The sequence below is a fragment of the Pempheris klunzingeri genome, chromosome 7 (genome assembly GCF_042242105.1).
Source record: "Pempheris klunzingeri isolate RE-2024b chromosome 7, fPemKlu1.hap1, whole genome shotgun sequence".
Classification (NCBI taxonomy): domain Eukaryota; kingdom Metazoa; phylum Chordata; class Actinopteri; order Acropomatiformes; family Pempheridae; genus Pempheris; species Pempheris klunzingeri.
This window is the reverse complement of record NC_092018.1, coordinates 9,418,704-9,443,563: the sequence shown is the minus strand read 5'-3', so window position 1 is coordinate 9,443,563 and position 24,860 is coordinate 9,418,704. Positions and strand designations below refer to the sequence as shown.

At 41.0% G+C, this 24,860-nt stretch overlaps 3 protein-coding genes across 3 annotated transcripts; 2 read left to right on the top strand and 1 right to left on the bottom strand.

Annotated features, from left to right (window-relative positions):
* Nucleotides 1-2,154: 2,154 nt before the first annotated feature.
* On the top strand, nucleotides 2,155-8,768 carry LOC139204152 (chondroitin sulfate N-acetylgalactosaminyltransferase 1-like). The gene is made up of 9 exons (XM_070834122.1): nucleotides 2,155-2,517; nucleotides 2,624-2,724; nucleotides 2,850-3,028; nucleotides 4,040-4,256; nucleotides 4,526-4,627; nucleotides 6,485-6,666; nucleotides 7,704-7,798; nucleotides 7,897-7,978; nucleotides 8,417-8,768. The coding sequence occupies exons 1-9, from the start codon at nucleotides 2,155-2,157 to the stop codon at nucleotides 8,698-8,700; spliced, it is 1,605 nt and encodes a 534-aa protein (XP_070690223.1). The 3' UTR covers nucleotides 8,701-8,768.
* A 2,634-nt stretch (nucleotides 8,769-11,402) lies between these two features.
* Nucleotides 11,403-15,983, top strand: LOC139203795 (phospholipid phosphatase 1-like). The gene is made up of 6 exons (XM_070833676.1): nucleotides 11,403-11,819; nucleotides 13,192-13,343; nucleotides 13,475-13,755; nucleotides 14,583-14,640; nucleotides 14,791-14,967; nucleotides 15,148-15,983. Exons 1-6 carry the CDS (start codon nucleotides 11,762-11,764, stop codon nucleotides 15,271-15,273), a joined length of 852 nt encoding a protein of 283 aa, XP_070689777.1. The 5' UTR covers nucleotides 11,403-11,761; the 3' UTR covers nucleotides 15,274-15,983.
* A 2,606-nt stretch (nucleotides 15,984-18,589) lies between these two features.
* On the bottom strand, nucleotides 18,590-23,859 carry LOC139203713 (ATP synthase subunit alpha, mitochondrial-like). Its single transcript, XM_070833558.1, has 11 exons — nucleotides 23,728-23,859; nucleotides 23,167-23,242; nucleotides 22,435-22,604; nucleotides 22,128-22,301; nucleotides 20,896-21,062; nucleotides 20,466-20,766; nucleotides 20,102-20,326; nucleotides 19,884-19,991; nucleotides 19,580-19,724; nucleotides 19,319-19,469; nucleotides 18,590-19,219 (listed from the first exon to the last, which is right to left on the bottom strand). Exons 1-11 carry the CDS (start codon nucleotides 23,785-23,787, stop codon nucleotides 19,141-19,143), a joined length of 1,656 nt encoding a protein of 551 aa, XP_070689659.1. The 5' UTR covers nucleotides 23,788-23,859; the 3' UTR covers nucleotides 18,590-19,140.
* Nucleotides 23,860-24,860: the final 1,001 nt, after the last annotated feature.

The following is a 24,860-nucleotide window of genomic DNA, read 5'->3' as shown; positions in this document are numbered from 1 at the left end:
GAAGTGAGAGATGTAAAAAAGAGATGGGAGAAGAGAGGGAGGAGCTGGGCAAAAGGTGGAGAATGAGAGGAGAGAGGATGGGGCAGAGGAGGTGCTCAGACCTCAGCAGGACGCCGTTCAGTTTCTTCCTCCTCAATGCCCACATTTGACAAGGTAAAGGGTTGTTTAGGCGTTATGGGGACAAGTAAACTTCTCTGTGCTGTCGTGCAGGTCCTGCAAAACTAAATACTGCAAGAAAAGTTTAGGAACAATGAAGAAACAGAGAGCAGATGAGAAACAAGAAGTTCAGGATGATGGACATCTGGTCGCAACTTTCCTTTGAGATTCACAGCAGTTGGTGATTATATCAAGATCTATTTATAAACTGTCTGTCTTTAATTACAGCTATGTGAAGTGTGAAAAATGTGCTGAGGGATGATGTTTGCGTGATTCAGCCTGTGATCTAAGTTTTTTTGCAATCAGTTTCATCATGAGAGCTCATAAATCTGATGACCCACTGTGATTACTGCCTGTAAGGTGTTCAGCTAAGATGACAGCAATATGAAAGCTTTGCACTCATTTTGAAATAGATGGAAGGCTTTTGTATGAACCAGACGAAGAAGAAGAATGAAAGATTACAATTATAATGTTAATATTTAACATGAAAAGGTAATGATGCCGTGGAAGGATTTTATCAGCATGGAGAGTCCAAAACAGGCTGAAATATTTATTAAATTATCTGTCTTAATGGTAGAATGCTGTGAAATGGTCTGCATGGTATGAACACATGTGTCTGTAATCACTCTTTCTCACACACACACACACACACACACGTAAACACACACAGACGTACACGTTGCTTGGGTGGACCTGGAAACATAAGCAAGTCTTTCATGAGATCAGCCTCTACCTGAGCAATAAAGAGCCATCTGTGCTGTGAATAAACTGATGATGGCAACACACACACACACACACACACATGCAGGGTGCAGAGACACATACAGAGAAATGCTTGTTTCTGTCACTTCCCACCTTCAGCGTCGTGGCACTTGAGTGAATGTAAGGTCAGGTTATTTCTCTTTCTGTGGATCTTACAGCAGCCAACATAAGCCTTACCAGCAGTCCAACAGCAGCGAGACAAGGGAGTGCACCACGGTCTGGAAATGAAATAAGCTGCTCACAAAACATTGAGGCACATCAGGACAAGACTGACAAGGTTGGTTGGTTTGCTTCCTCCAGTTGTCATTTGATTTGTTAGATGTAGTAAAACTTTTTTTCTCCTACCTCGATGTTTGAGACTTTCCACTGATCAAGTTGGCTTGACATTTGACGCTTTGCTCTGTCTCTTATTTTCACAATTGGTGCACCAACCACCAACATTTAATCTGCCTGAGTGTGAATGATTTAACATTTAACTAATTGATAATATTTGCTAAACAGTGGTTACCAATCTGAGGGTCAGGGAACTCTAATGGGCCCCCTAGATAAATCTGAGGGGTCTTCTGATGATATATAAAATTAGGATTATTTAATTGCATTTTTCTCTATTACTTGCGTTGTAGCCATGCTAGTAGCGTGACTCTAAGGATGTCAATGAGTCTGGCAGTCCATCACTTTATTGGGTGGATTGCCATGACATTTTGTACAGTCACACGGCCTCCAGGGGGTGAATCATGATTTTGGTGATCCTGTGACTGGTGATCCGCCATCATCAGGTCAAAATTTTCATCTTTTTAAACTTGCAATAGCCTCACAGGGCTGTTAGCGTGGCTGTAGACCCTGTTTCCTTGTGAAATAGTGGATACTAAAAAACCATGAAAACACAGTGCGTGTCCACAACTCAACAGGTCACAAGAGTCGCTGCTTTAAGATGTTTATTGTTGTCATTGTAGGGTGCTTCAGCGCTCTGGTGATGATCACGACACAAACACATTGGTCCAATGTTTGGGAGAAATTAAAGTTTGGACACCCTGTGAAGATGCTGCCTGAGGATATGAGAGAAAAGGGTAGCATGAGAAAACAGAAGGACGTCTTTAAACGCCACATTTTTTAATCTATGGTTTTGGGATTATGAGTTGCTCATTTTTTTTATGAGTGCATCTCCATGTGACAAAAGCACAGTCATGATTTTATAGGCCTAAAGGGTTTAAGGATTTTTCAAAAAGACTATCCATCATGTTTAAACGGTGGCTTTTAGCCCTGCTGGCCCGTTTCGGCCTCATTGTTCTGGGCCTTTGCTGCTGCCTGCCGCTGTTCTACTTCCTGGCCTGTAAACCCACATCTCACAGCAGCCAGCAGTCTCTGCTGTGGTCCGTAGGGGCCACCAGCAAGGAGGGATACATGGCCTTGTTGCAGGAGAGGGAGGACTCTCACAGACATTACATCAACAGCCTGACAAAGCAGATAGCCCAGCTAAAGGAGGCTCTCCAGGAGAGGACGCAGCAGCTTCAGGAGTCGCTGGACAAAGCTAAAACAAAAGGGATTCTGCCCCATGGTCTGGACAGTCTGCACAAGAACCCAACACAGTCTGACCTGAAGGTAGGGAAAACATGATGCAGGAAGATGCAGAATTCATGTTTGCTGATGAGGTAAATGATGTTTGACGTTAAAGATGTAGCAATGAATGTTACATCATGTCCTCCAGGAGTTCTTCCGCTCCCAGCTGAACCAGGCGGAGGTGAACTCAGGTGCAAAGCTGTCCAGCGAATATGCAGTGATTCCTTTTGACACTTTCACCCTGCGGAGGTGAGTGGGACAGTCGCTCATTGGTAAGGACAACAGTAGAGTCACCTGCCATCTGTGTAACCTACATTTGATGTCAAGTGTTACCTCGTGCCTACTCACAGAGTAGTTTTTGCCGTGTCGCTCAGGGTGTACCAGCTGGAGACGGGGCTGACCAGGCACCCAGAGGAGAGGCCCGCGAGGAGAGACAGCAGAGACGAGCTGATAGGCACTGTGGAAACAGCTCTGCACGTCCTGAATGGACCTCAGCAACACGCAGACAACGTCCGGCGGAAGCACACATATTCCCCTTCAGACTTCATAGAGGGTGAGAAAGACCTCGTCTCTTCTTCACACGTTTTCTCTTTGGTGAACTGCTGGGAATCCTCTGGAAAAGTCTGTCCACAACACAAGTAGATAGATAGCCTACACACTGATGCCTAAGGGGTAGTTGTCTGGGAATTATTACTCTACTCTACTATTACTAGTCTGAGGAGTTGTTATTTCTCTCTGATACTGAGTACTGATCTGACTCCATTTCTCTCTTATCCCCAAATTTAATATCTGTGCCTGCATCTAACTGCATGAAACGAGAACACTGAATGAGACCAGGAACTAAAGCTGGTCTCAAAGTGACTGAATTAGTGCAATGTGACAGTGGGAACATTAAGTAACAAAGACAGCATATTCGATATGGATTAGTCAGATACGACATTTGCTTAATCAGTGCATATGCCAATCCAGCCAAATCAGATTTTTGCATCCATAGGTATTTTGTTCTAATCAGCACAGAGTCATATGTCAGTCCCACTGTGGTCATTTAGAGTCAACATGTGAGCTGGAAACAGGGAAACAAACCAGAGCATCCACAGGAGACAACATCAGGGTCAAAGTTCAAATCTAGGACAGTGCTGATGGTTGAGACCTTCAGACATTTTTACAGTGTTACAGAGTGACGTGTTTCCTTTACACCCACACTGAGGGGGAAACACAGCTTACTGTATGTGTTGTTGTCTTTTTATTTCTATTGTATGTGTTTTACTTTTTTGTATTGTATGTTGAATTTCTTTAAAAAATAATCACATTTTTTGCATAAATAACCTGCTGGACACTGCCAAAAACATTGTCCAGGTTAGACCATTATTAATTTGAATTGATTAATTGTAAATGTACCAATAAAACAGCTTCCCCAGTTTCCCTGCAATCATTACCAAATAACACACTTTCCAGAAACCTTCCTAGCATCATATATCAGTTCTCTTCTGCAAAATGATAGGAAGAAATACGGGACCAATGAAATAAAGTGTTACCAAATGTTCTCCTGTTTCCTCTATCACAGGGTTGACTCGTACAGAGCGGGACAGAGGAACTGTTTATCAGCTGATGTTTAAAGGCGACGACCCGCAGGACTTCACACAGCTTGTGCTCTTCAGGCCATTCGGCCCTGTGGTGAAGGTGAAGAGCCAGAGTGTGGACACGAGAAGCATGCTCATCAACATCATCGTACCCCTGTCAAAGAGGGCGGACGCATTCAGGCAGTTCATCACCAACTTCAGGTATCATCTGAAAGTGAATTAAGATGGTGGCACCCACCCACAGGAACACATTTGGTGCTGACTGAATCTTTGTCTTAATAGACTCCGAATGAGAAGTTTATAGATTTGAGGCCAGTTAATTAGGTGTGAATGTTATTGTCCTCCTTGAGGAAAAAAAAAAAACCTTGTGGCTGTCAGTGGATAAAGTTAGTATACAAGCGGGTCTAACGTGTTTATTTAGTCTAAATAATCTCATTTGTATTTTGCCTCCCTGTCCGTTTTTGGCTCAGAGAGGTGTGCATCAAGCAGGACAGCAGGGTTCATCTCACTGTGGTCTACTTTGGTCGAGACCAGATAGACCAGGTGAAGACCATGCTGGACCAGACTACCAGGTAATGTAGTAAATTTAGTCTGCAAATGTATTCTGGGCATCCTGTTTCATATCAGTGAAGTACATTTAAGTAACTCCAGGTTTTGTGTCTTTGTGGCATTTCCAGTTTCTATACTTATTATTCATGGTCCTGGGTGACTTCCTTTATTTTTAGTCCAAATCAGATAAAATGATTGTTTATGTGCTACTGTTTGACCCTGAATTAAGTTATTGCCCTCTTAAAATAGAGCCTTTCTGTGGGCGGGGTCGTAACAATGAGTAGTGAGTAATCTGTGTAAGCTTCAGAGGTAGGACAAAAGGCCATGAAGTCAACCAACAAGTTAAGACTGAATCCAGTTGTATTCATTTGTATTTGTGTCTAAATGTTTTGCATGTTGTCAAGTGGTTTGGTCAAACAGAGCGTAGTTTTTACATTTGAATTCAATAATCTGAGGTATCATTTGCTGTCTCTATGCTGTTCAGACTTACCTCCTGTTTGCAGAAAATGACTGAGTGTTGTCAGAGTAATTACAAATATGTTTTTTGTCAGGAAAATGAAGGGTTGATTGGCTTTTGTTGATTTTAACTTTTGAGCATAAAGAAGACATCCAGTGAAAAAGTCCAGGTGAAGTCATATCATTTTAGATTATTCCTAATAGTCTATGCTCTTCATTTCATAGAGCGTCTCTGGGGTGCTTCCAGCAGCGTATGTCTATATTAGAGCTTTTATCCAATCATATTTCAGCCATCATGTGTTGCCAGGGTCAAAGAAATCTGCCCTGAAGCCTTCAGAATCAAAAGTGCAGGCGCCCGTAGCTTAAAATACATCGCAATGAAACTGTTGCTTTGACCAATCAGATTTCGAGTTGGTGACCCCAGGGCCTTCTAGCAGGCGTACGATGACGTTAATATTTTCACGTCCTCTGATTGGCTGGTCAGAGAGCGTAGCCAAAGCTAGCGATTCTTATCTGTAGGGACCTGCACAAGCTAAAACTTTATCATAATCGTAAGTATTAATAGCAGTTTTTTTTAACCCACAATGGCTGACGGAGGAGAAGATGTTAATTTGGTCGCAGATCTACTTAGAAATCCATTTTCAAGGCGGACTTTCCAAGAAAAGCTGGACATTTTGAGGAAATGCTGGCCCACCCCGAAGCTAGCAAGCCTGTCCCAGCCGGGAAAAGGGTTCGTCCGCCACTTTCAGGTCAGAAACCACGAGCGGTACCCTCGGCTTACAGGCTCAGAGGAGCAGATTGTATTGCTGAGAATGTCTGGTGTTGGCAACTGAACGACTCTGTGTTTGGAGCCGAGTCGGTGGTTAGAGTGTTTGGTGACTTGTTGAATTCTTTTAATTGGGTTTCTTGCTTTAGTGATGTCATTCATACTCATAACATGAGATACCTGTCTGCGATGCAGCGTCCTGTTATACTGCCTTTCTGTATAACATTGATGGTTTCTATAGCACTATATCGCAATCATTTTCTTACTCAGAGCTCTTCTGCAATTTTCTCTCATTGATGTATCCCTGCTGCACTGCAGATGTATTGGCCATGGCATTAAAAAGAAATATAAGTGAGAGAGTATCAGTGTTTTAGAGCTGCAGGCTAATAATAAACGGGTCCTCTGGAGCCTCTGGACCCCCAGGGACCAACACAAACCCCTCTATCGAGTGCAGACTGGGATCATAAATGCATTTTTTTACTTTAAGCTTTTAGGAACAAAATACCATAGAGCCTCTGTGATGTCCAGCAGTCTAATGAGACTTTATGAATGCTGGTTGATTGATTTGATTTTGTTTTTCTGATTATTCACTCTAAACATTTCAAATTAAAAGTCTTCTGTAAGTAAATAAGTAAATTTTTCGTCTTCTGTCCCTCAGAGAGACTCGGTTCAGGAGCTTCACCTTGATCCAGCTGAATGAGGAGTTTTCTCGTGGGCGAGGCTTGGAGGTGGGGGCCAGGGCCTGGAGGCGGAGCCAGAATGTCCTGCTCTTCTTCTGTGATGTTGACATCCACTTCACCGCCGACTTCTTAACTTCCTGTCGCCTCAACGCAGAGGCTGGTGAGACAGAGGATGGCCCCACGTCTAGCTGCACAACACGTTTACACAGGAGCTTTTCGTAACATCATGCAACATTTTTACCTACTGGGGATGTTATCCAGCCTTGATTCACACAATAACCCCTCTCTATAGAAGTAAAACAACTTAGACAATGACATTAACAACACTATAAAATATCAAATAACGCCTATTTAAGGTGATATTACAATCTGTTTCATTGAATCAATTAAAGGCCTTGTACACACAGGCGTTTTCAGTTATTCTGGCTGATTGTACTATTGAGTGGACTTCAAAAAGCTGACCAGTAAAGTGCCGCTTCAAGTGGTTTTCACTCCATTTCAATTTGGCACACAAGACCACACACACACGCTGACTTAAATCCTGTGATCATATTTCTGCCCTCTACTGCCGAGGCATGGGAGGATGGTCTGAAGCAGCAGTAACGCTCTAAATTAGCTTAGCATTAGCTAAATATAATGTGGCAATGTGGGACTATGACGCTCCAACTTAACTCTCTGTCTGCTGTGAGACAGAATACAGCACCCTGATGTTTTTACTGTTGAATATCGATAAGCCTCAGAGCTTCACTGTCAGCAGCATCTGAGGCAACAAAGCTGATGATGCTGCTGCACAGTATCTGAAGCTACTTCTTCAGGTCATCCTTCTGTCCATCAGTTGCAGAGGGTAGAGCTATGATCACATTATCCTCTTTAAAGCAACATTATGTAACTAATTTACCTTGGAATAACAGCCTTAAAATCATTTTGATGGTACACCGACTTATAATGGGGAGAATGGAGTCCAGCAGGGCCTTTTGCTGCATGTCATCACATCTCTCTCCAGTTTCCTCAACTGTCTCTATTGCTGGCTATCAAATAAAGCATTAAAAAACAGCGTGGTACCCTTTGTCGCTCAGATATGTCTCAGTGGAGGCTGCGTTTGTCGATGACCAATCAAAACTTCAAACTTAAGATACTTTGAGGTGTGACAGGCTGTGTTTGATTTGAGTGTATCTGTTTGTCTGTTTTGGTCTCTAGGTAAGAAAGTATACTATCCAGTACTCTTCAGTCAGTACAACCCATCTATCATCTACAGCAATCAAACACTTCTTCCTTCTCTGCAGCAACAACTAGTAAGTAAAAAAAACACACACACAAAAACAGCTGAATTTACTTGATTGAATTAGATGCAAGTAAAGAGACTGATGTTCATTGGCTGCTTTCGTCTCAGGTGATAAGGAAGGAAACGGGATTCTGGAGAGACTTTGGGTTTGGCATGACATGCCAGTATCGGTCTGATTTTATCAACATAGGTAATGGCAAAGCTTGTCTCACTGATTTCCAATGTAATAATATTTTGGAAGACATAATACAATTAAATATAACTAACTGTCTATTTCATTGTATATACATAATGTATTTAGCAATAATAGTATAGAAGTACAGGATTCTGTGCATTTTTACACAAAAATGTTTTCCCTGTATTTATAGAAAAAAACTGTTGTTTTTTGATATCAACCTTGGACTTTTTGAGTACTATGAAAAAGCTCTTTCACTCCATGATATCTTGTTCATACTTTTGCCTTGTGCCCTTTCCTTGCTCAAATGCACCCAATGTAGGAAACAAGATTCTCCTTTTAATTATGATTTTAACTCAGCCATTGAAAGTTAAAGTTAAGGTTTAGCCACCACCTGATTCTCATTCTCTCACTGCATATGTCTGAACCCTCTGGTATTTCCTTATATGGCAGGGGGGTTTGACCGTAACATCAAAGGTTGGGGCTTGGAGGACGTGCACCTGTACAGGAAGTACCTTCACAGTAAACTGATGGTGATTCGCTCTCCGTCTCGCGGCCTTTTCCACCTGTGGCACGAGAAGAATTGCGCAGATGAGCTCCCTCCAGACAAGTACAAGATGTGCATGCAGACCAAAGCCATGAGCGAGGCCTCGCATGGCCAGCTGGGGGAACTGCTCTTCAAACCAGAGATTGAACTTCGTTTGAACTCCCAGAAGAAGACAAACAGTGCCGCATGATGAGGACAAGTGGGGAGGGGTTGGTGATGAGATAATGGGCTTTGGTGATGTTATTAGTCACTGTTATACATGCCCTTGTCCTAGTTGTCGTTATGATTTATGTTTGCATATGTTAACTATTTAAACAAACCATGACCTACAATGATTATTGTTCGCAATATGGACACTTAAATGGGTGCAAAACTGACACCAAGACAAATAATCACTGATATTTGTTTTGTCATTAAAAGAATGAACTGTATGATCTATTTGTCCATTGTATGGTTTTTTTTTTTTCATTAAAAAAAAAGTCACGGGGAGAATGTGGTAGAAGCTACTCTTCTGTGTACTTTAATGTGGTTTCCTTAAGGCAGGCAAACTTTTTCTGTCTTGTCTCCCATTAGAAGCAGAACTGCACATTTATTTCATATTATCATTACCAAGAAAATGAACAAAAACAAAAAGCTGTTGGATCAGCTGTAAAATGCAACGTCACAAAGATGAAAACAGGCTGTTTTTCTGAACTTGTGAAGAGTTTTAAGTCTATTTAGAGATTCATGTTTCTCACAGGGCAGCAACGCTACAAACATATGATGAATTTGTGGACCATGATGCATTGCTGTAGATTAAACTACCCAACGGTATATAATGAAGTTAAAAGTATAGTAACCTTAAACAAGCACAGCAGAAAATACAACATACACATTAATACACCAGTAATGTTGATCTTAAACATCATATATAATATATGATAATAAAACACTGACATTGTTCTGCATGACAAGCACTTTTACTTTTGATACTTTTTGTAAATTTTACTTACATACTTTTAATTAAGTAAGGTTTTGAAAACGTCTTCCACCACTGACCTAGATGTTGATCACAGTTTTCCCCCCAGAGTATAAGATTTGATTTGGGAAAGTGTTTTTACATAATTTACATATTATTTGAATTTGAATGAATGGTGTGTTGGAAGCAGGCGTTTCTTTAACCTTTTTACAGCATTAACTACTCTGTCACTGTAGTGAAAATATATAAGAATTATGAGCAAAATGTGCTTAAAGAGTCAAGAAATAAAAGTAGTCATGATGAGCAGCTCACCGTGAAAAGGCCATGACACCACTATGACTACTATATTTGAGTTTTTTAGATTTGATGCTACTTTTTACTAAAGTAGTTTTACAGTTTTAAAATCAACAGTTCGCTGACTAAGATATTTTACATACAAATCATATGATCACCTCAGAAAATGTATAGTAGGTTTGGGGGGAAAAGTTAAAATGCTGCTTACATGCATTAAAATAATAATAACGTAATATATTAATAACACATTAAAACATTTTGAAAGGGGCAATGTTGCATATTCATTATCATAGTCCTGTACTTTTAATAAAATGTCAACATACTCCTATACTTTTATTCAGGTAAAACTTTAAAGGCAGGAATTTTACTTGAAATGAAGTATTTTCCATGAGGATAAAGGTCTATTCTTTCATCTAATTTAAGAAACGGGTCCCTGATGTGTATTTATGGACAAAACATGGACAACACTATGTTAACGAGGAGCACTACATCTCCAACTATTACACAAAAATGACCATCAACAGTGTGACGTATCTAATTACCTGAATACAGGTGCTGTGTATGTGGGCTATAAGAAGAGTTTAGCACGTGACCATCCCATTAAAGAGGCATGGAGGGAGTCCCACGCGGCGGCGCGTGGATGAGGAGACAGTGGAGGCTCTTCTATTAATAGTGATGCTGATTTAACCTCATTACCTCTGTGGACTCATACAGCGGAGGGAGGAGCGGCTCTGCATCGGCAGACGGCTGTCGTAACACCAACAGAGGCGCGTGATTGGCCCGAAACTCCTATTACAACTTCCTCATCCTGTGCTGCATTCAGGGATACCTCGGAAATTCAAGGTCTATTCCATGGCAAAAAGGAAGGCTAACTAAGTACATTTACTCACAAACTGTACTTTTCTACATTTTTTCTGGTATTTATATTTGATCATAGACTACTCCATACTTCCACTATATTTCAAAGGGAAATGTGTTCGATTTTTAACTCACTACATTTATTTGATAGCTTTAGTTGGTAGTTACTTTGCAGAGTTAGATTATTAGAACCAATTATATTACATTATACATCAACTAATAACTGATTATGTGTTATTACAGGCTAAGATGCCAGGCAGCATATTAAGTAAGTACAATGAGCTCCACTTTTACCGGCTCATTAAAGTGATGAACACATGAATGCATTGATAATTATAATTCACTGACATAATATATGTTATTGTGGAATAGGTGATTCTGCTTAATGAGCACTTCTGCATTTGGTTCTTAGTATAAGTGTATTTTTGAAGGACTTTTCCTTGTATGAGTATTTTTACACTGTGGCATTGAAACTTTTACTCAATGAAAAGTAAATGTTTCTTCCACCCTTGGATTGCACATAGACACCTTCTGTTCACCCAGCAAAGGTGTTGAGATAGCAACAAAAATGACCAGCATTACCACATTACCACCTTTATTTGCCACCTCCTCCAAAAATAAGTTGTGCTTTTGTTACCACCAGGCTCTCTCCACTCACTCAACCCCACATCTCAGCAGCTCAGGTTTCTCAGATTCACTTTTTCCCGGCTGCGCTTGAAGGCAGCATTAATCACCGCGGCGGAAGCGCGCTCGTGCCCGCGCCTCCCCGGTAATGTCTCGCGTGGGGACAGGACGGTATTATTATGAGCTGAAGAAATCCTGCTGAGTTATGATGGTTTGTGAGCTCTTGAAAGGGTGAGAGGCTCTTCACGTGTGTGGTGGTGTTAGATTAGTTGTAGCCTTTAGTTTGGGTGTTTTTTAGATTGTATTTTACCTTTTTTTTTATATATATATTTTTTTAAGAATAACCCCCCGGTAGTTTTAGTTTCTGGTGGCAGCACAATGACACTGGTGTGTTTTAATTTTGTGCTGGGATAGCGACACATGTGCGGCAGATAGGCTGCGTCTCCTCTCGCCTGAACGCAGCCGGAACAGCCGGATATTTTTTAGAAAAACAGACAGCAGAAGACGGAGACGCAACATGTTTGAAGCCTCAGGGATCCCTCTCATCCTGCTGGACGTTACCTGTCTGATCCTCGGTATGTAACGCGGATCACACCCTGTAATCTGAAAAATGTGTTTATTTAGCTTGTTAAACTTTCTTTGCCCTGAAGCTGGTATTAAAGGACGCCTGCAGACACTCCTCTGCAATACAGATTATATAAAGTAAGCAGATGATTTGCATGAACGTCACATAAATACACACGGGGAAGCTTGAGGTTTAGGGAACCAGGCAGGAAGACGGAAAAAAAGGCAACAAAGTCCCACCCTGTGCGTGTTTCTTTCCCAAGCAAAGCTGTATTTTTAGCTCAGTGTTTGGACTGTAATCACGCTGCAGGGAGACTAAATGTGATTGACAATGCTGCAGTAAAGAAGGCACTGAACTTTATTTATCAAGAATAAATCACATTGTCACAATCATTTCATGAGAAGAGGTAAAAAAAAACATTTGATTTGAAACAGTGTATCTTCATTTCCACGCCCTTGAATTCAATACAAAGTCTAAATCAAAGATCACTGTGAGCCCCTTTTTAATGTCAGGACATTTCTGTGAAAAGACAGTGGAGATACTAGAGTGTGAAAGTCCTGAGTTCAAAGTGAAAATACAGAAAAATTGTCAGCAAAATGTACTTAAAGCATCAAAAATCAGCGTTCTACAGTTGTAGTTGGTTGAGGTGGAGCTGATCCCTGCTACTTTACGTACAGTTGAGTTATTTAATCTATAACAATGCAGCAAATGTTAATGAATGAATGCAGAAATATTAAGTTAAGCTTTTTTATGTAAACAGGACACCCTCCTCCTTGTTAAAGTAGATCATTATTTTGACAATTTAACTGCGTGATCAGATCAGCAAAGTCCAGTTCAGACTGTGCATAGGCAGAGTCATTTGCCCCTTAAGGAACATGCCTAAACAAAGGTTTGTGACTGTGTAATAACTCAAGAGGCATCGTTGCCAATGACTGCACTGAAAGCCGGACATTGCATCACTTCAGTTAAGCAATTTTTTTCCTCATCTCAGTTCAGTATTTGTAACATTCAGTAAAGCTTCAGATAAAACAGATTGTGAGGGGAACAACAAAGCATGTTTTATGTGTTTGCACAGATTAACGTCATATTGAATTAATAATTCAGTTATTGTGTAACTTTGTGACCTTGGATTGTGTATTTTCCTCACAGCTAAATGAAACTCACAAGAGCTTCTTTTGTAGGAGTGGAAAAGTAAAACCCTGTGTTTTCACAACGTATTAATTTCCTGTGACTAAAACTGTGTGCGTTATGAAACTGGGGGGTCATCAAGATGAGTCACATGCATTTGCAGCTGCTTGTAAATGTGATGTACAATTCGATGATCGAAGATGTCAAACAAGCTAAAGATCTGACAAAATGTGCCTCTCCGTTTTTTTTAACAGTCGGACTTCCATTTTTTATCCTCACCCCTCAACACAACCCTTTCAAACGGGGTTTCTTCTGTAACGATGAATCCATCAGATACCCGCTCAAAGAGGACACCATATCCTACCAGCTGCTGGGAGGAGTCATGATCCCCTTCACGCTGATCGTGGTAAGTCAACGGTCGTCTTCTTCCATTAATTCTCTAACATTTAGACGCAGACAGAGTGCAGATAGAAGCTTTCCTGTCATCCTGCATTTGATCAACATGTATGACGGTTTGTGAAATCTCCTCTGTTGCAGATTGTCTGTGGCGAGTGCCTTTCTGTTTACCTGTCGCGCATCAAGAACCAGTCTCTGGGGACCAAGTATGTGGCTTGTGTCTACAAAGCTGTGGGGAGCTATGTGTTTGGAGCTGCTGCCAGCCAGTCTCTGACAGACGTAGCCAAGTACTCCATCGGCCGCCTGCGGCCAAACTTCCTGGCTGTGTGCAAGCCAGTTTGGGATCGCATTAACTGCAAAGCTGGTGGATACATCGAGAACTTCACCTGCACTGGAGACAAGTTTCTGGTCGATGAGGCCAGGTAATGGTCCTGAACATGAATTAAAGTAAAAACATGCAAGCTTCTATTTTAGGAGGGGAAACACCTGCATGATCCCGACACATTTCTCAGAGCGCCCAGTACATGCAGCTTCTGTGGACAAGCTGATTAACTATTTGAAGCCTTCATCCAATAACAAAATTGATCTTTTATTTCCAAGCTAGCAATCCTTAAAGGGATACTCCAGTGATTTATTATTGCAGTAGTAGGCCTTGCAAGTTGCAGGATGCATCAAAAAGAGAATGATGCACTAAGCTGAGATACCCTGACTTACAGTCCCCAGTGTGGGTCAGGCTCCAAAAACGCTAAATCCTACACTTTCCACGATGTAATTCAATAAGATAAAATAAGACAAGAAATTGGTCAATACTGGGAAATCTGTCACATAACTAGATACTTAAACAAGGATTCAAAAAGTTTAAAACGTTGAATACATAACGCTATCTATCTATTAACAAAATAACCATGACAAAAGGCTTTAAATACTAAATACTACTAATAATAACCATAAAATATGTAATGGTGTCTTTCTGTTAGAGCCTCGCTGAAGCTCCTCTAGAGCCCCAGCAGACATTATACAAGTGTTTTCACAAGCTAAGTTGTGCTCCTGACAACGAGCGAACTGATTTTAATATGCGAAATAGTGGTGCTCCCCTTGAATCCATTTCTAGATCGATATCATTACGGTAAAATGACAGCGATAGAGTTTGATTCTGTCCGACTTTCTTCATTATGAATGCCAAATATTCAATGAAAAATGACTTGGTGAAGATGATTTGATTCAGTATTGCTTTGTTTATCTTTTGTAGGCTGTCCTTCTACTCTGGTCATTCATCCTTTTCTATGTACTGCATGGTGTTCCTCGCAGTAAGTAAATATGATCTACTTTAAAAACATCTGAGTGATTGAAATCCCTAAAAACTAAACTCTAATATATAGCTTCACTTCATCTGCTTTGCTGTCCCCTCAGCTTTGTGTCTCTGATACTTATTCATTGTCTCCCTCTGACTGCCGTAGCTGTACACTCATGCTAGACTGAAGTCAGAGTGGGCGAGGCTGCTGCGTCCCACCATCCAGTTCTTCCTGATCGCAACTGCTGTGTATGTGGGTCTGTCCAGGGTGTCGGACTACAAACATCATTGGAGCGATGTGCTTGCTGGCCTCCTGCAGGGGGGTTTAGTGGCTTCTCTCACAGTAAGTCCCATCTAAAGATCTATGAGGTCAAAGCAAGTCGTGCATTTTTCGTGCAGTACTGTCTCAAATTTGAAAGAGTCCGTTTATTTTTTAAGGCGTGTTTTGAAAGAGCACGCTTGCTTTCAAAAAGAGGTTTTCCAATTTTGTTTCCTACTAAGGAGCTTGTGTGTTTTTCTGCAGGTGTTCTGTGTTTCCAATTTCTTTGAACAGCCAACGGACCCGGTGGTGTCGCAGGAAGAAGAGCCCTCACACACCAGTTTACAGGAAAACCCTTCCAATGGGAACCACTATGGCAGCACTGACTGAATCTGCGGCCTCTAAGACAATACTGTACAGGGCCTCTGCCCCTTAAAATCAATGAACTGCAAGTATTTCGTATTAACTGCTGTCTGTTCCTGTGCGATTCCTCAAACACAGTTTGCCCCACAGAGCCGACACTGCAGCCTGCAGGCTCTAGCTGCTACCTTTGGTGTGGTCGGTAAACGTTGATTACAGGAAGAAAAGTACAATACAGAAGACAGTACTTGCACTTTACTGAGATATAAAGATGCAGACATTTCTGCTGAGCTTTTGGGAAAATCCAACATAATACGGTTTATTATGGAATGAGAAAACAAAATACAGCATGTTGGATTTACCTTAGAAAAAGTTGCTTTTTTACAGTGTGAGCATGTTGGAAATGTGGTTTCTAGTGTATATTGGTCTGGTGTTGCCATCATGAATGAATGAATTTCCTTTTGCCCGGAATATAATGAGCGTCTGTGTGCGCACTGCAAGCAGGTTTGTAGAGAGCCTGGCACCTATGAATCAGAAAACCTGGACTGTCCTTAAAGTTAAAATGGAGACTGAACTTTATGTTGATTTTTGCCTTAGTCAGATTGCTGCTACTTGCTGTCATGTTATTTCATGTTTGAAAAATACAATGCATTGATTTTACTTTCCTTTTTTTACAGTTTGTATGAAGCTTTAAGCAGTATTGTTTTGAGCAGTACTTGCAAAAATGTGTGATAAATAAAGAAGCTCCATTTTGCTACCTTGTTACAAAGGAGAGAAATGATTCCTGTGTGTTTTGTCTGTAGGAAACAACAAGGCAGATTTAATGCAAATGTACGGAGCCTTTTTCCAGTGAGACTGCAGCTTGCAGTATGGCATCAAGGAAGAGAAACCAAGAATAAGACGTTTGTTTGTTGTACTGGTGGTATCATGCATATGGTGGTTAAGCACCAGTCAGCACATCAGCAAACAAGATTATCACTGCACATTCACGCTGTTTCTAACAGGAAGAGAGGTCTTCGCTGAAGGAAAGTTCTGTCAGCAGACAGCCGCTGATCCTTGGCTGCAAACGTCTGAGTTGAGGATCTGCTTCAAATCCTATTACGGTGACTGAGAGAACCAGGCTAAAGAGAAGTTTAACACACAGGGATAGCAATAAACGTCACTCATCAAAGTCACCTTACATCCATCACCTGCTTGTATCTGTTTGGTCTGAGTGAGAAGGTGTTTCCGACAACTTATTTTTTCCATTGACTGTACTTGGGAATCTTTTCCATCTCTGCTATGAAGTTCAATATAAATAGACGTGGCATAAGTCACTACTGAGAGTCCAACACAATTAATTAACATTCACCATGTGCATGATAGTAAAAGTAAAAAGAATAAAATACATAACAATTCCCAGTAGTTATCAGTAATTTAGCAACACATTATCCTCAGACAGGTGGCTAATAGCTAGCTTGGTTAGTTAACTGACTGAAGGAAAACTACTAGAAATACTATTAAATTGCAATTATGAGACATAACTCTACATTTTGAGTACATAAAAATCATTTGTCAATATTTGCTTGGCTTGCTTGGATCATGTCTAGAAGGTAGCCATAGATTTGTGATTCTAGCAAGGTTTGTACACGTTTCTTCATTGTGCACACTGTCATTGTGAGCCGCTGACCCTAACCATAGTCTAGCCGTAACCTTAGATTTGAAAACTTTTTAAATCTAGGGTTCCCACCCAGACAGAGCTAAACTGCAACTGCAAGCCCATTTCTGCTGGTTTGTTTCACCCTGTTGTCATTTGTGAAACAATGTCCTAGTTTTAGTTCCTGTTAAAGTTCCAGTTATTCCCAACTAAGTAAAAATGTCACACATTCCTCAGCATGTACTTTTTAGGAATGTGTTGATGTTATGTTATTTATGAAGTTCCCCCACAGAAACGTACCATTGTCTCACGATTGACTTAACTCTGTTGACCCTACTGAGCAAATTTGATTTGGAAGCAGATCAGTGTTAGTGCTAGTAGATTACTATCTAGGGATTAAATGACTAGATGTGTTTTTTTTGGAGATTTCTCTCCAAGCACGTAAATTTGAAACAACTGTATGCGTGCGTGTGGTGCATGAGCAGTCATGTAGAAATAGGGAGTTGCTAGATGAAATTTCCTGGGGAAATTGCAAAAAAAAACTATTTAAAAAAAAGAATCCAGCTCATATGCACCAGGAAATGCTCTACTACATAGGCCTATTGTATGGCTAATAAAGAGAATTTTAAGAGAATTGCTAATATTTCATGGATCACGACTTCACGCCTGTTTATACTTGTCTTCCACCTCCCCCACGTCTGAAATCTGGTAGTGGCTAGTGTCGTCTGTCGCTGCACAGAGCTCTCTCTTGTTGTCACGCTGACCTCGACAATAGTCTTTATTGAAAACAGCTCCATTCACTCAGTCACATGCCAGTTAGTGATGGCACTGGAGAAACAAGCGACTCAGAATGCAGTGTGGAGGAGCGGCTTTTAAAGAATTGGCACTGAAATAATTAACTTATTTCATGGATTAAATTCCCCCTTACTGTGCACTTACTTTCGTTCCTAACATGTGCTCTCCGAGCCCACTTCTCTTTACAGAATAACCACTCAAATAAACCTCACACAGGGAACTTCCTTTGAAACATTAAGCAAACTGTGAGGAAAACCTAATGACATGTAAATAAACAAAGAATGAGAAAATAATGAGAGAATTTAAACTCACATTGTTTTAATGAGAAACTTTTCACAAAACTTCAAGAGTTCAGAGTCCTGAGTGAAGGGTCAAAGTGCACTGGAAGTCGAGGAGAATCATCTACAGCCTTTGCAATAGCTGAGAACAGCTGGAGTAACGTAAAGCCTGAATACCTCCATCTGCTTTTAGGGACCTATGATAGGAATTTATGCCCACTTACTGGACATGAATGATACAAAGAGTGCTCAAAATGTTAAATTATCTACAGCACACGCTTTACAGGCATCTAGTTAAGATTCTTAGAAATAGAACTGAAACAATTAGTTGATCTATAGACAATTATTGTGCAGCTTCCTTGATTATTGTTTTATTTTGTCAGTTAATCAAATGAAGGGATTTGTTGCAGTTTTTCAGTGTAAATCAAATATCTTTAGGTTGGACAAAAATTGACAATTGTTAGTTGCAAGCAGACTTGGAAGTTTTCCATCTTTTGCAGAAGAAAATGCAAATGTAGAAAATGCATAATTCTGCTTTGAGTTATGCAATATAAATTTGACAGGCTGTAAATATTCTCACTATAGTAACTTCAAAGTTAGTGGTTGGGAGCAGAAGATATGACAGGACAATAAAAGATTCAATGCGTGACAATGTCACTGAATTTATTATCGTAGTATCAAACATTTCACCCCCTCATTTCTACCACAGTTGAGAAACTGGGCTTACAGTTCACTCTGTACATCCTCTGAACGCAGTGAGGAGCAAAACAGACACTCGTTAACTCAACCTAACCACGCTCATTTACCCTCTTAAATATAATGCTCTTATGGACTCGTTACAGCACAGTAAAGAGAATTCATGACTGGTGTGTATCTTTATGAATGTTTCGGGACATAAATGCTGAAAAACTCAAACACATTTGATGTGTTTTAAGTAATGTTTCTTCTCACACAAGTTATTTCTCTGCCACTGGTGAAATCTGCTCGCAGTCCCAACCTTAAGTCCCAACCTAAACACTAAACTTACTGTAGTTACCCACACAATCAGAATTTTACAGAATGGGGTTGTAAAATTTTTATTTGGAGAAATCTGTACATGGAGGTTTTGGCCTTCAGTGTGTTCACATATATACGTATAATGGGGACACAGACAGGTGGCTCACTGAATATCAAGAGAAGTGCTTTCCATTACTCAAAACTGGACAGGAAGGTCAATACAATCTGCTTCAGTTTAGCATCTGATGCCTCTGAGATCTTGCCGTCAGCCCTGAAAGAAGAGATGTCAAGTGAAATTAACATTATTATTTTTTTTTTTTTTAACTTGTTAACTTGTTCAAGTAAATGGTGGCTAAGAAATGTATCTCACTTGATTGCGGCGAGCAGGTCCTGGTGCTGGCTGAGGATGTGCTGCAGGAAGGCCTTCTCAAACCTTGTGATCTTGCTGGGCTCCATCTTGTCCAAGTGACCTCTGACACCAGCGTAGATGACTGTTACCTGCTCCTCAATGGCCATGGGAGCTGGACGGTGTGGGGGGGTAGTTTAGTTGTACAATTTCACGATGGAAAGCATACAATACCAGCTTAGCATGTCCGTTATTTATGGGAAAGAAGGCAAAATTGACACTCACAGTACTGCCCCTGCTTCAGCAATTCAGTGAGCCTGACACCCCTGTTAAGGAGCTGCTGGGTGGCAGCGTCCAGGTCAGAGCCGAACTGGGCGAAGGCAGCGACCTCACGGTACTGAGCCAGCTCCAGCTTCATGGTACCGGCCACCTACAGGGGAGAAATTGGATCATTTACAATGCTGGAGATCATCCGAGAGGATTGTAGTCTCTGATGAAATGAATGTTTTTAATCAAACACTTTTGACAAATTTTAAAATGGAGTTAAAAATGTTCAGGTGAATTTAAAAATGTAAGACTGAGATGTTACCTGCTTCATGGCTCTGGTCTGGGCAGCAGAGCCCACTCTGGACACAGACAGACCCACATTGATAGCTGGGCGGATACCCTTGTAGAACAGCTCAGTCTCCAAGAAGATCTACGGCAAACACAGGAGGACAGTTGTCAGAACAGCACTGTACAGATAACCTTTCACATGAGCCAAAATACAACCAAGAATGTGAACACTGAGGACTGTTATGGACAGACCTGTCCGTCTGTGATGGAGATGACGTTGGTGGGGATGTAGGCAGACACATCACCGGCCTGGGTCTCAATGACGGGCAGGGCAGTGAGGGAGCCGCCACCGAAGTTGTCGTTCATCTTGGCGGCTCTCTCCAGCAGACGGGAGTGCAGGTAGAACACATCACCAGGGTAAGCCTCACGACCGGGGGGACGACGCAGCAGCAGGGACATCTGGCGGTAGGCCACAGCCTGAGGAGGAGGAGCAAAAACATTTACTAAGGTTGCACTCGGGAATACTACCTCAATTTCCTTGTCAATAGGTTTTCCAAGATAATTTCTTTTGTGGACTTGTGAGTTTGTGTTTTACAGCAACAGTCTGATCCCTCACCTGCTTGGACAGATCATCATAGATGATCAGGGCGTGCTTTCCATTGTCTCTGAAGTACTCTCCCATGGAGCAGCCAGAGTATGGGGCCAGGTACTGCAGGGGAGCAGCATCAGAGGCGGTGGCAGAAACCACAATGGTGTACTTCATGGCATCAGCATCAGTCAGCCTCTTCACCAGCTGAGCCACAGTGGACCTCTTCTGTCCGATGGCGACATAGATGCAGTACAGCTTCTTCTTCTCATCAGTGCCTTCGTTAAAGCGCTTCTGGTTGATGATTGTGTCGATGGCAATGGCGGTTTTGCTGGAGAGTGAAGACCGATTATTTAAAAGAGCATACTTTAACTTTGAAATTGCACCTAAACTTTTATTCCCAGTAATCTGTAGAATGGCAGTTAGCAAATAATGACACTTTGTATTTCAGCTTATTTACCCAGTCTGCCTGTCACCAATGATCAGCTCACGCTGGCCTCTGCCAATGGGCACCAGGCTGTCCACAGCTTTGATTCCAGTCTGCATGGGCTCCCTCACAGAGATACGGGGGATGATACCAGGGGCCTTCAGACCAACACGACGACGGATGCTGGAGCCCAGGGGACCCTGAGAAAAAAAAAATAGGCATCTTAAAGACACACTAATTAAGAAATTTAATGTACAAACAATTTGATTAAATAATCTAGAATTTTGTGTACTGTTTGTGTTAAGAAAGTTACACTATATCTAGTTCAATTAATATATGAATTATGTATTAAAATATGCAAGATTTGGTCATATCAGGTTGTCCAGATATTAACATCCTCTTTCCCACCATTAAAGCAGATGCTTACCAACCTGGGACAGGGATTTGTCCTTTATGAAGCTTTTTCTTGTAGCCAAGCCTACCATCAAGGGCACTGGTTTAGAACTAGTGTTGGATTTTATTAAACCGGCACTAGGTTAAACAATCAGAGCTGGGGTAGAGGACCGATTTCATTCAACTGTCTACACTACAAAGCAACTCAAATGAGAAGGAAGACAGACTTATCAAAAAGTCTTAAGAAGCTGACAATTAACGTAACAGTCAATCAGTATCAGCGAAGCGCTCCAGTGATGAAGAGAACTAGAATGACAAAGCTGCCAATCTTCACTTTCCTATAATATCTAAATGTGTTGCAGTGGTTCGTTGTGGGTTGTTTTATGGATGTAACATTATGATAAGACCTCCTCCTATAAAAACATCCACACATCGTGATTGTAGATTTACCATGAAACAGGCAGAGTTGGTAGAAGTTTAGCTTCCTGCCAACTGTAACATTAGCCAAAAACTCTGCTGTGGCCAATTCTAGTTTATGGAGATAACACAAGAGCTTCAAATCACAGTACATCATCTCAAAGAGCCTTACAGGCAAAGAAAACATGATCTAATTATTATGAAATTATTCCTATACAGTAAAACGAATTTGGGATCACCATCGAGAGGATAGCATTTTCCTGTGTGTCTGGTGGAAGGGGCTTAGGATAGAAAAGGGAGCGCTGCATTTTTAGCAAATTCTGGTGCTTTTTAACCTTTTTGAGAAGTGGATACCACAGCTTTAAGTGGTTAACTAAAACAAAAACATACCAATCTGAGAAATTGTATCTAAAATAAATGTAGTTGATTTTCTCCTTAAACAAGGCTAAAATTACCTTTCCATCGATGGCATTTCCCAGAGCGTCCACCACACGGCCGAGCAGCTCCTCACCAACGGGGACGTCCACAATGGCACCAGTCCTCTTCACGATGTCACCCTCCTTGATCAGCTTGTCATTACCGAACACCACAACACCAACGTTGTCAGGCTCCAAGTTAAGAGACATGCCCTGGAGGGGGCGAGGGAAGAAAAACAAAGCAACCACATTAGCAGAACGATTGTTATCGTTTATAAATTGTGATAGGCTAGTCTTAAGCCTAAAAATGAAACCAATGTGTTTTATGGCACCCTTTTATACAAACCTTCAGTCCAGAGGAGAATTCCACCATCTCTTCAGCCTGGACATTCCTCAGCCCGTACACTCTGGCAATACCGTCACCAATGGACAGCACACGTCCCGTCTCCTCCAGGTCTGCAGAGGTGTCAGCTCCCATGATCTTCTCCTCCAGGATTGAGGACACTTCGGCTGTGCCTGTGAAAGACAAGTCATGCATGTTATAGGATCACTTTGCCTCTTAAAAAAAAAAGAAAAAAAAAAAGACTGATGTTAAAATCTTGAAGCTAGATGTTTGGGACTTCAATTACAGTAGTGATATTTCATAAATGTTGTCTTTCCTTGGGTTTAATTGAAATTATTAAATGCATACAATTTTCTGAATGCAAAAGGCCACTAGAGTCACATTATTAGAAAGACTTTTCATTCGTCTGTAGCTTAGTCCAATTTCATAAAGGCAAACACAAATCATAACTCAATTTCAAGTCACAAATGCTGTGACATTGCTCTGATTTAGCCGGTGTGGCTCTCTTCTACACAAAGGTCACATAAAATTGACTGCAGACAACATTTATTTCTCTTTTTTCCTAAACGTGAATACTGATGAGAAAACCTAAGGCGTGCTACTCTCTTTATTTGAACATAACTACAAACTCTGGAAATTAAGTATGCTCAATAATGACCTTCCTCGATCACCTTTGGGTGCTGACCCACAGTGTGGAGGATAAAGTGTCTGTCGTGTTGTTATTGGCTTTCTCACCTGTCTTCTGCAGCCATGGTCTGTGTGTGTGGAGGTGGTTGACCCCAACGCAGGCGGCCGGTACAGTCTTAGCCACCTGAAATAATGACAAACGGATTTGATTCACCAAACAGCGATTGACAATAAAATTCCGCTAAACATTTTGGTGGGGGGTTAAAAAATGTACACTTTAAAAGCTGAGTGGTACAACGCGTTGCAGCGGAGACGACATGCGCTGTCAGGCTTGCTGACCTTCAAAGCGTGGCTGAATGAGCCGTTAGCTGGCAGCTAGCTGTAGCTTGTAGCTAGCTTTAGCTTGCGTGCTAACCAATGCGCTGCTTGCAGTAAGGACGCCGCTTCACAAGGGCAACTTCAACAAACACATTTAATACGACGATTCAGAGAGCATTAAGACGAATTATGACTCAGGAGAGACCACTGGAGTTGAGGGCCGCATTGACAAGTTAGCTAGCGGCCTGTGCCGTTAACATTACCCTTCACGCCCACAAGGTTTACAGTGATATTTAATAAACTTGCTGCAACATCCCCATCAAATATACATTATTCAATTAAAATACTCACAAATCCAGCCCTTCTGGGCAGGCTTCTGGCCAAAGCTGCTGCAACTCTCACGGATAACATCTTGTCGGGTTGCTAATGACCTGTCCTCCACCACTAGCGGCTTCGACCTGCCTGGTAGTGAGAATGTAATGGCTGAATAAGCTCTTCTTCTATTTATGAGACACTGATGTCAAGTTTCCTGCTGTGCTCACCAGCTCTGCCCCCTGCCGGCACGGAGATGTTACTGCTGTTATTGCCGCAATATTTTCCCCACACAAACTGTAGTTTGGACAAACTTATCAGAATATTTTATTGTATGTGTGCATGTAGATGGCTGGAAAAAAGATTAGAAACACCTTCCAATATAATGCAATTATAGAGTGCTACCAAAAACAGGGCAGAAATGATAATAAAGTACCTGAAGTGGTCAACAAACGAAAAAAAAATCAATGTAATGGAAATCATTTAAACAGTAATTCAGACAAAAAGAAGCAGCCATTGGTGCTGTTGTGTTTCAGACACACACAGTTTTTAAAGCCTATTTGCAATCAAATGTTTTAAATGTTGAATTCCTTTAAATAGACAATTTGGTCTATTTGGATAATAATATAACTACATTCATAGAGTAAAATTGTCTTTATTTCTTGAAAATTACGGCAACAAAAATGCATTATTACAAGTTATTACATTATTCCAATTTATTACATGTATTGATAATAAATCCATCACTTCTCTAGCGTGAGAACATACACAAAATAAATATTGCTGTGTTTCAGACTGATATTTACAAAATGAATAATTTACATCGCTGTCAGGTTTACACTTTGATATGCAACGCTCTATGTTTATAAATATCCTTATCTTATTTGTGATCTATTATTTATGGGATAATATCCATATATTCCAGCACATACACAGGTACATTGGTTAGCGACCTGATGGCTCCACGATAATTCTTTGACGTAAAAGGAAAACCTATTTTCCTCACATGCGGACTAATAGGGTTATTAGTACAATAATAATTATATTAGTATAATAGGGTTAATAATAGGTTAAAAGGGGATAGGTTATCTTTAAACTTTAAGAGATCAAGTCATATGAGATCCAGTGTAACAGAGATTCTCTACAAGAAACAGAAAAATAAAATTAAAAGA

Bases quoted from the DNA above. Each gene is read 5' to 3' on its own strand.
- LOC139204152 (XM_070834122.1), top strand. From the start codon at position 2,155: ATGTTTAAACGGTGGCTTTTAGCCCTGCTGGCCCGTTTCGGCCTCATT. The intron at 2,518-2,623 runs GTAGGGAAAACA...CATGTCCTCCAG, and splicing joins CAACACAGTCTGACCTGAAG to GAGTTCTTCCGCTCCCAGCT. The intron at 7,979-8,416 runs GTAATGGCAAAG...CTTATATGGCAG, and splicing joins GTCTGATTTTATCAACATAG to GGGGGTTTGACCGTAACATC.
- LOC139203795 (XM_070833676.1), top strand. From the start codon at position 11,762: ATGTTTGAAGCCTCAGGGATCCCTCTCATCCTGCTGGACGTTACCTGT. The intron at 13,756-14,582 runs GTAATGGTCCTG...TATCTTTTGTAG, and splicing joins TTTCTGGTCGATGAGGCCAG to GCTGTCCTTCTACTCTGGTC. The intron at 14,968-15,147 runs GTAAGTCCCATC...GTTTTTCTGCAG, and splicing joins GTTTAGTGGCTTCTCTCACA to GTGTTCTGTGTTTCCAATTT.
- LOC139203713 (XM_070833558.1), bottom strand. From the start codon at position 23,787: ATGTTATCCGTGAGAGTTGCAGCAGCTTTGGCCAGAAGCCTGCCCAGA. The intron at 20,767-20,895 runs GTAAATAAGCTG...TTCACTCTCCAG, and splicing joins ATTGGTGACAGGCAGACTGG to CAAAACCGCCATTGCCATCG. The intron at 19,725-19,883 runs GTAACATCTCAG...TCTCCCCTGTAG, and splicing joins AGACCAGAGCCATGAAGCAG to GTGGCCGGTACCATGAAGCT.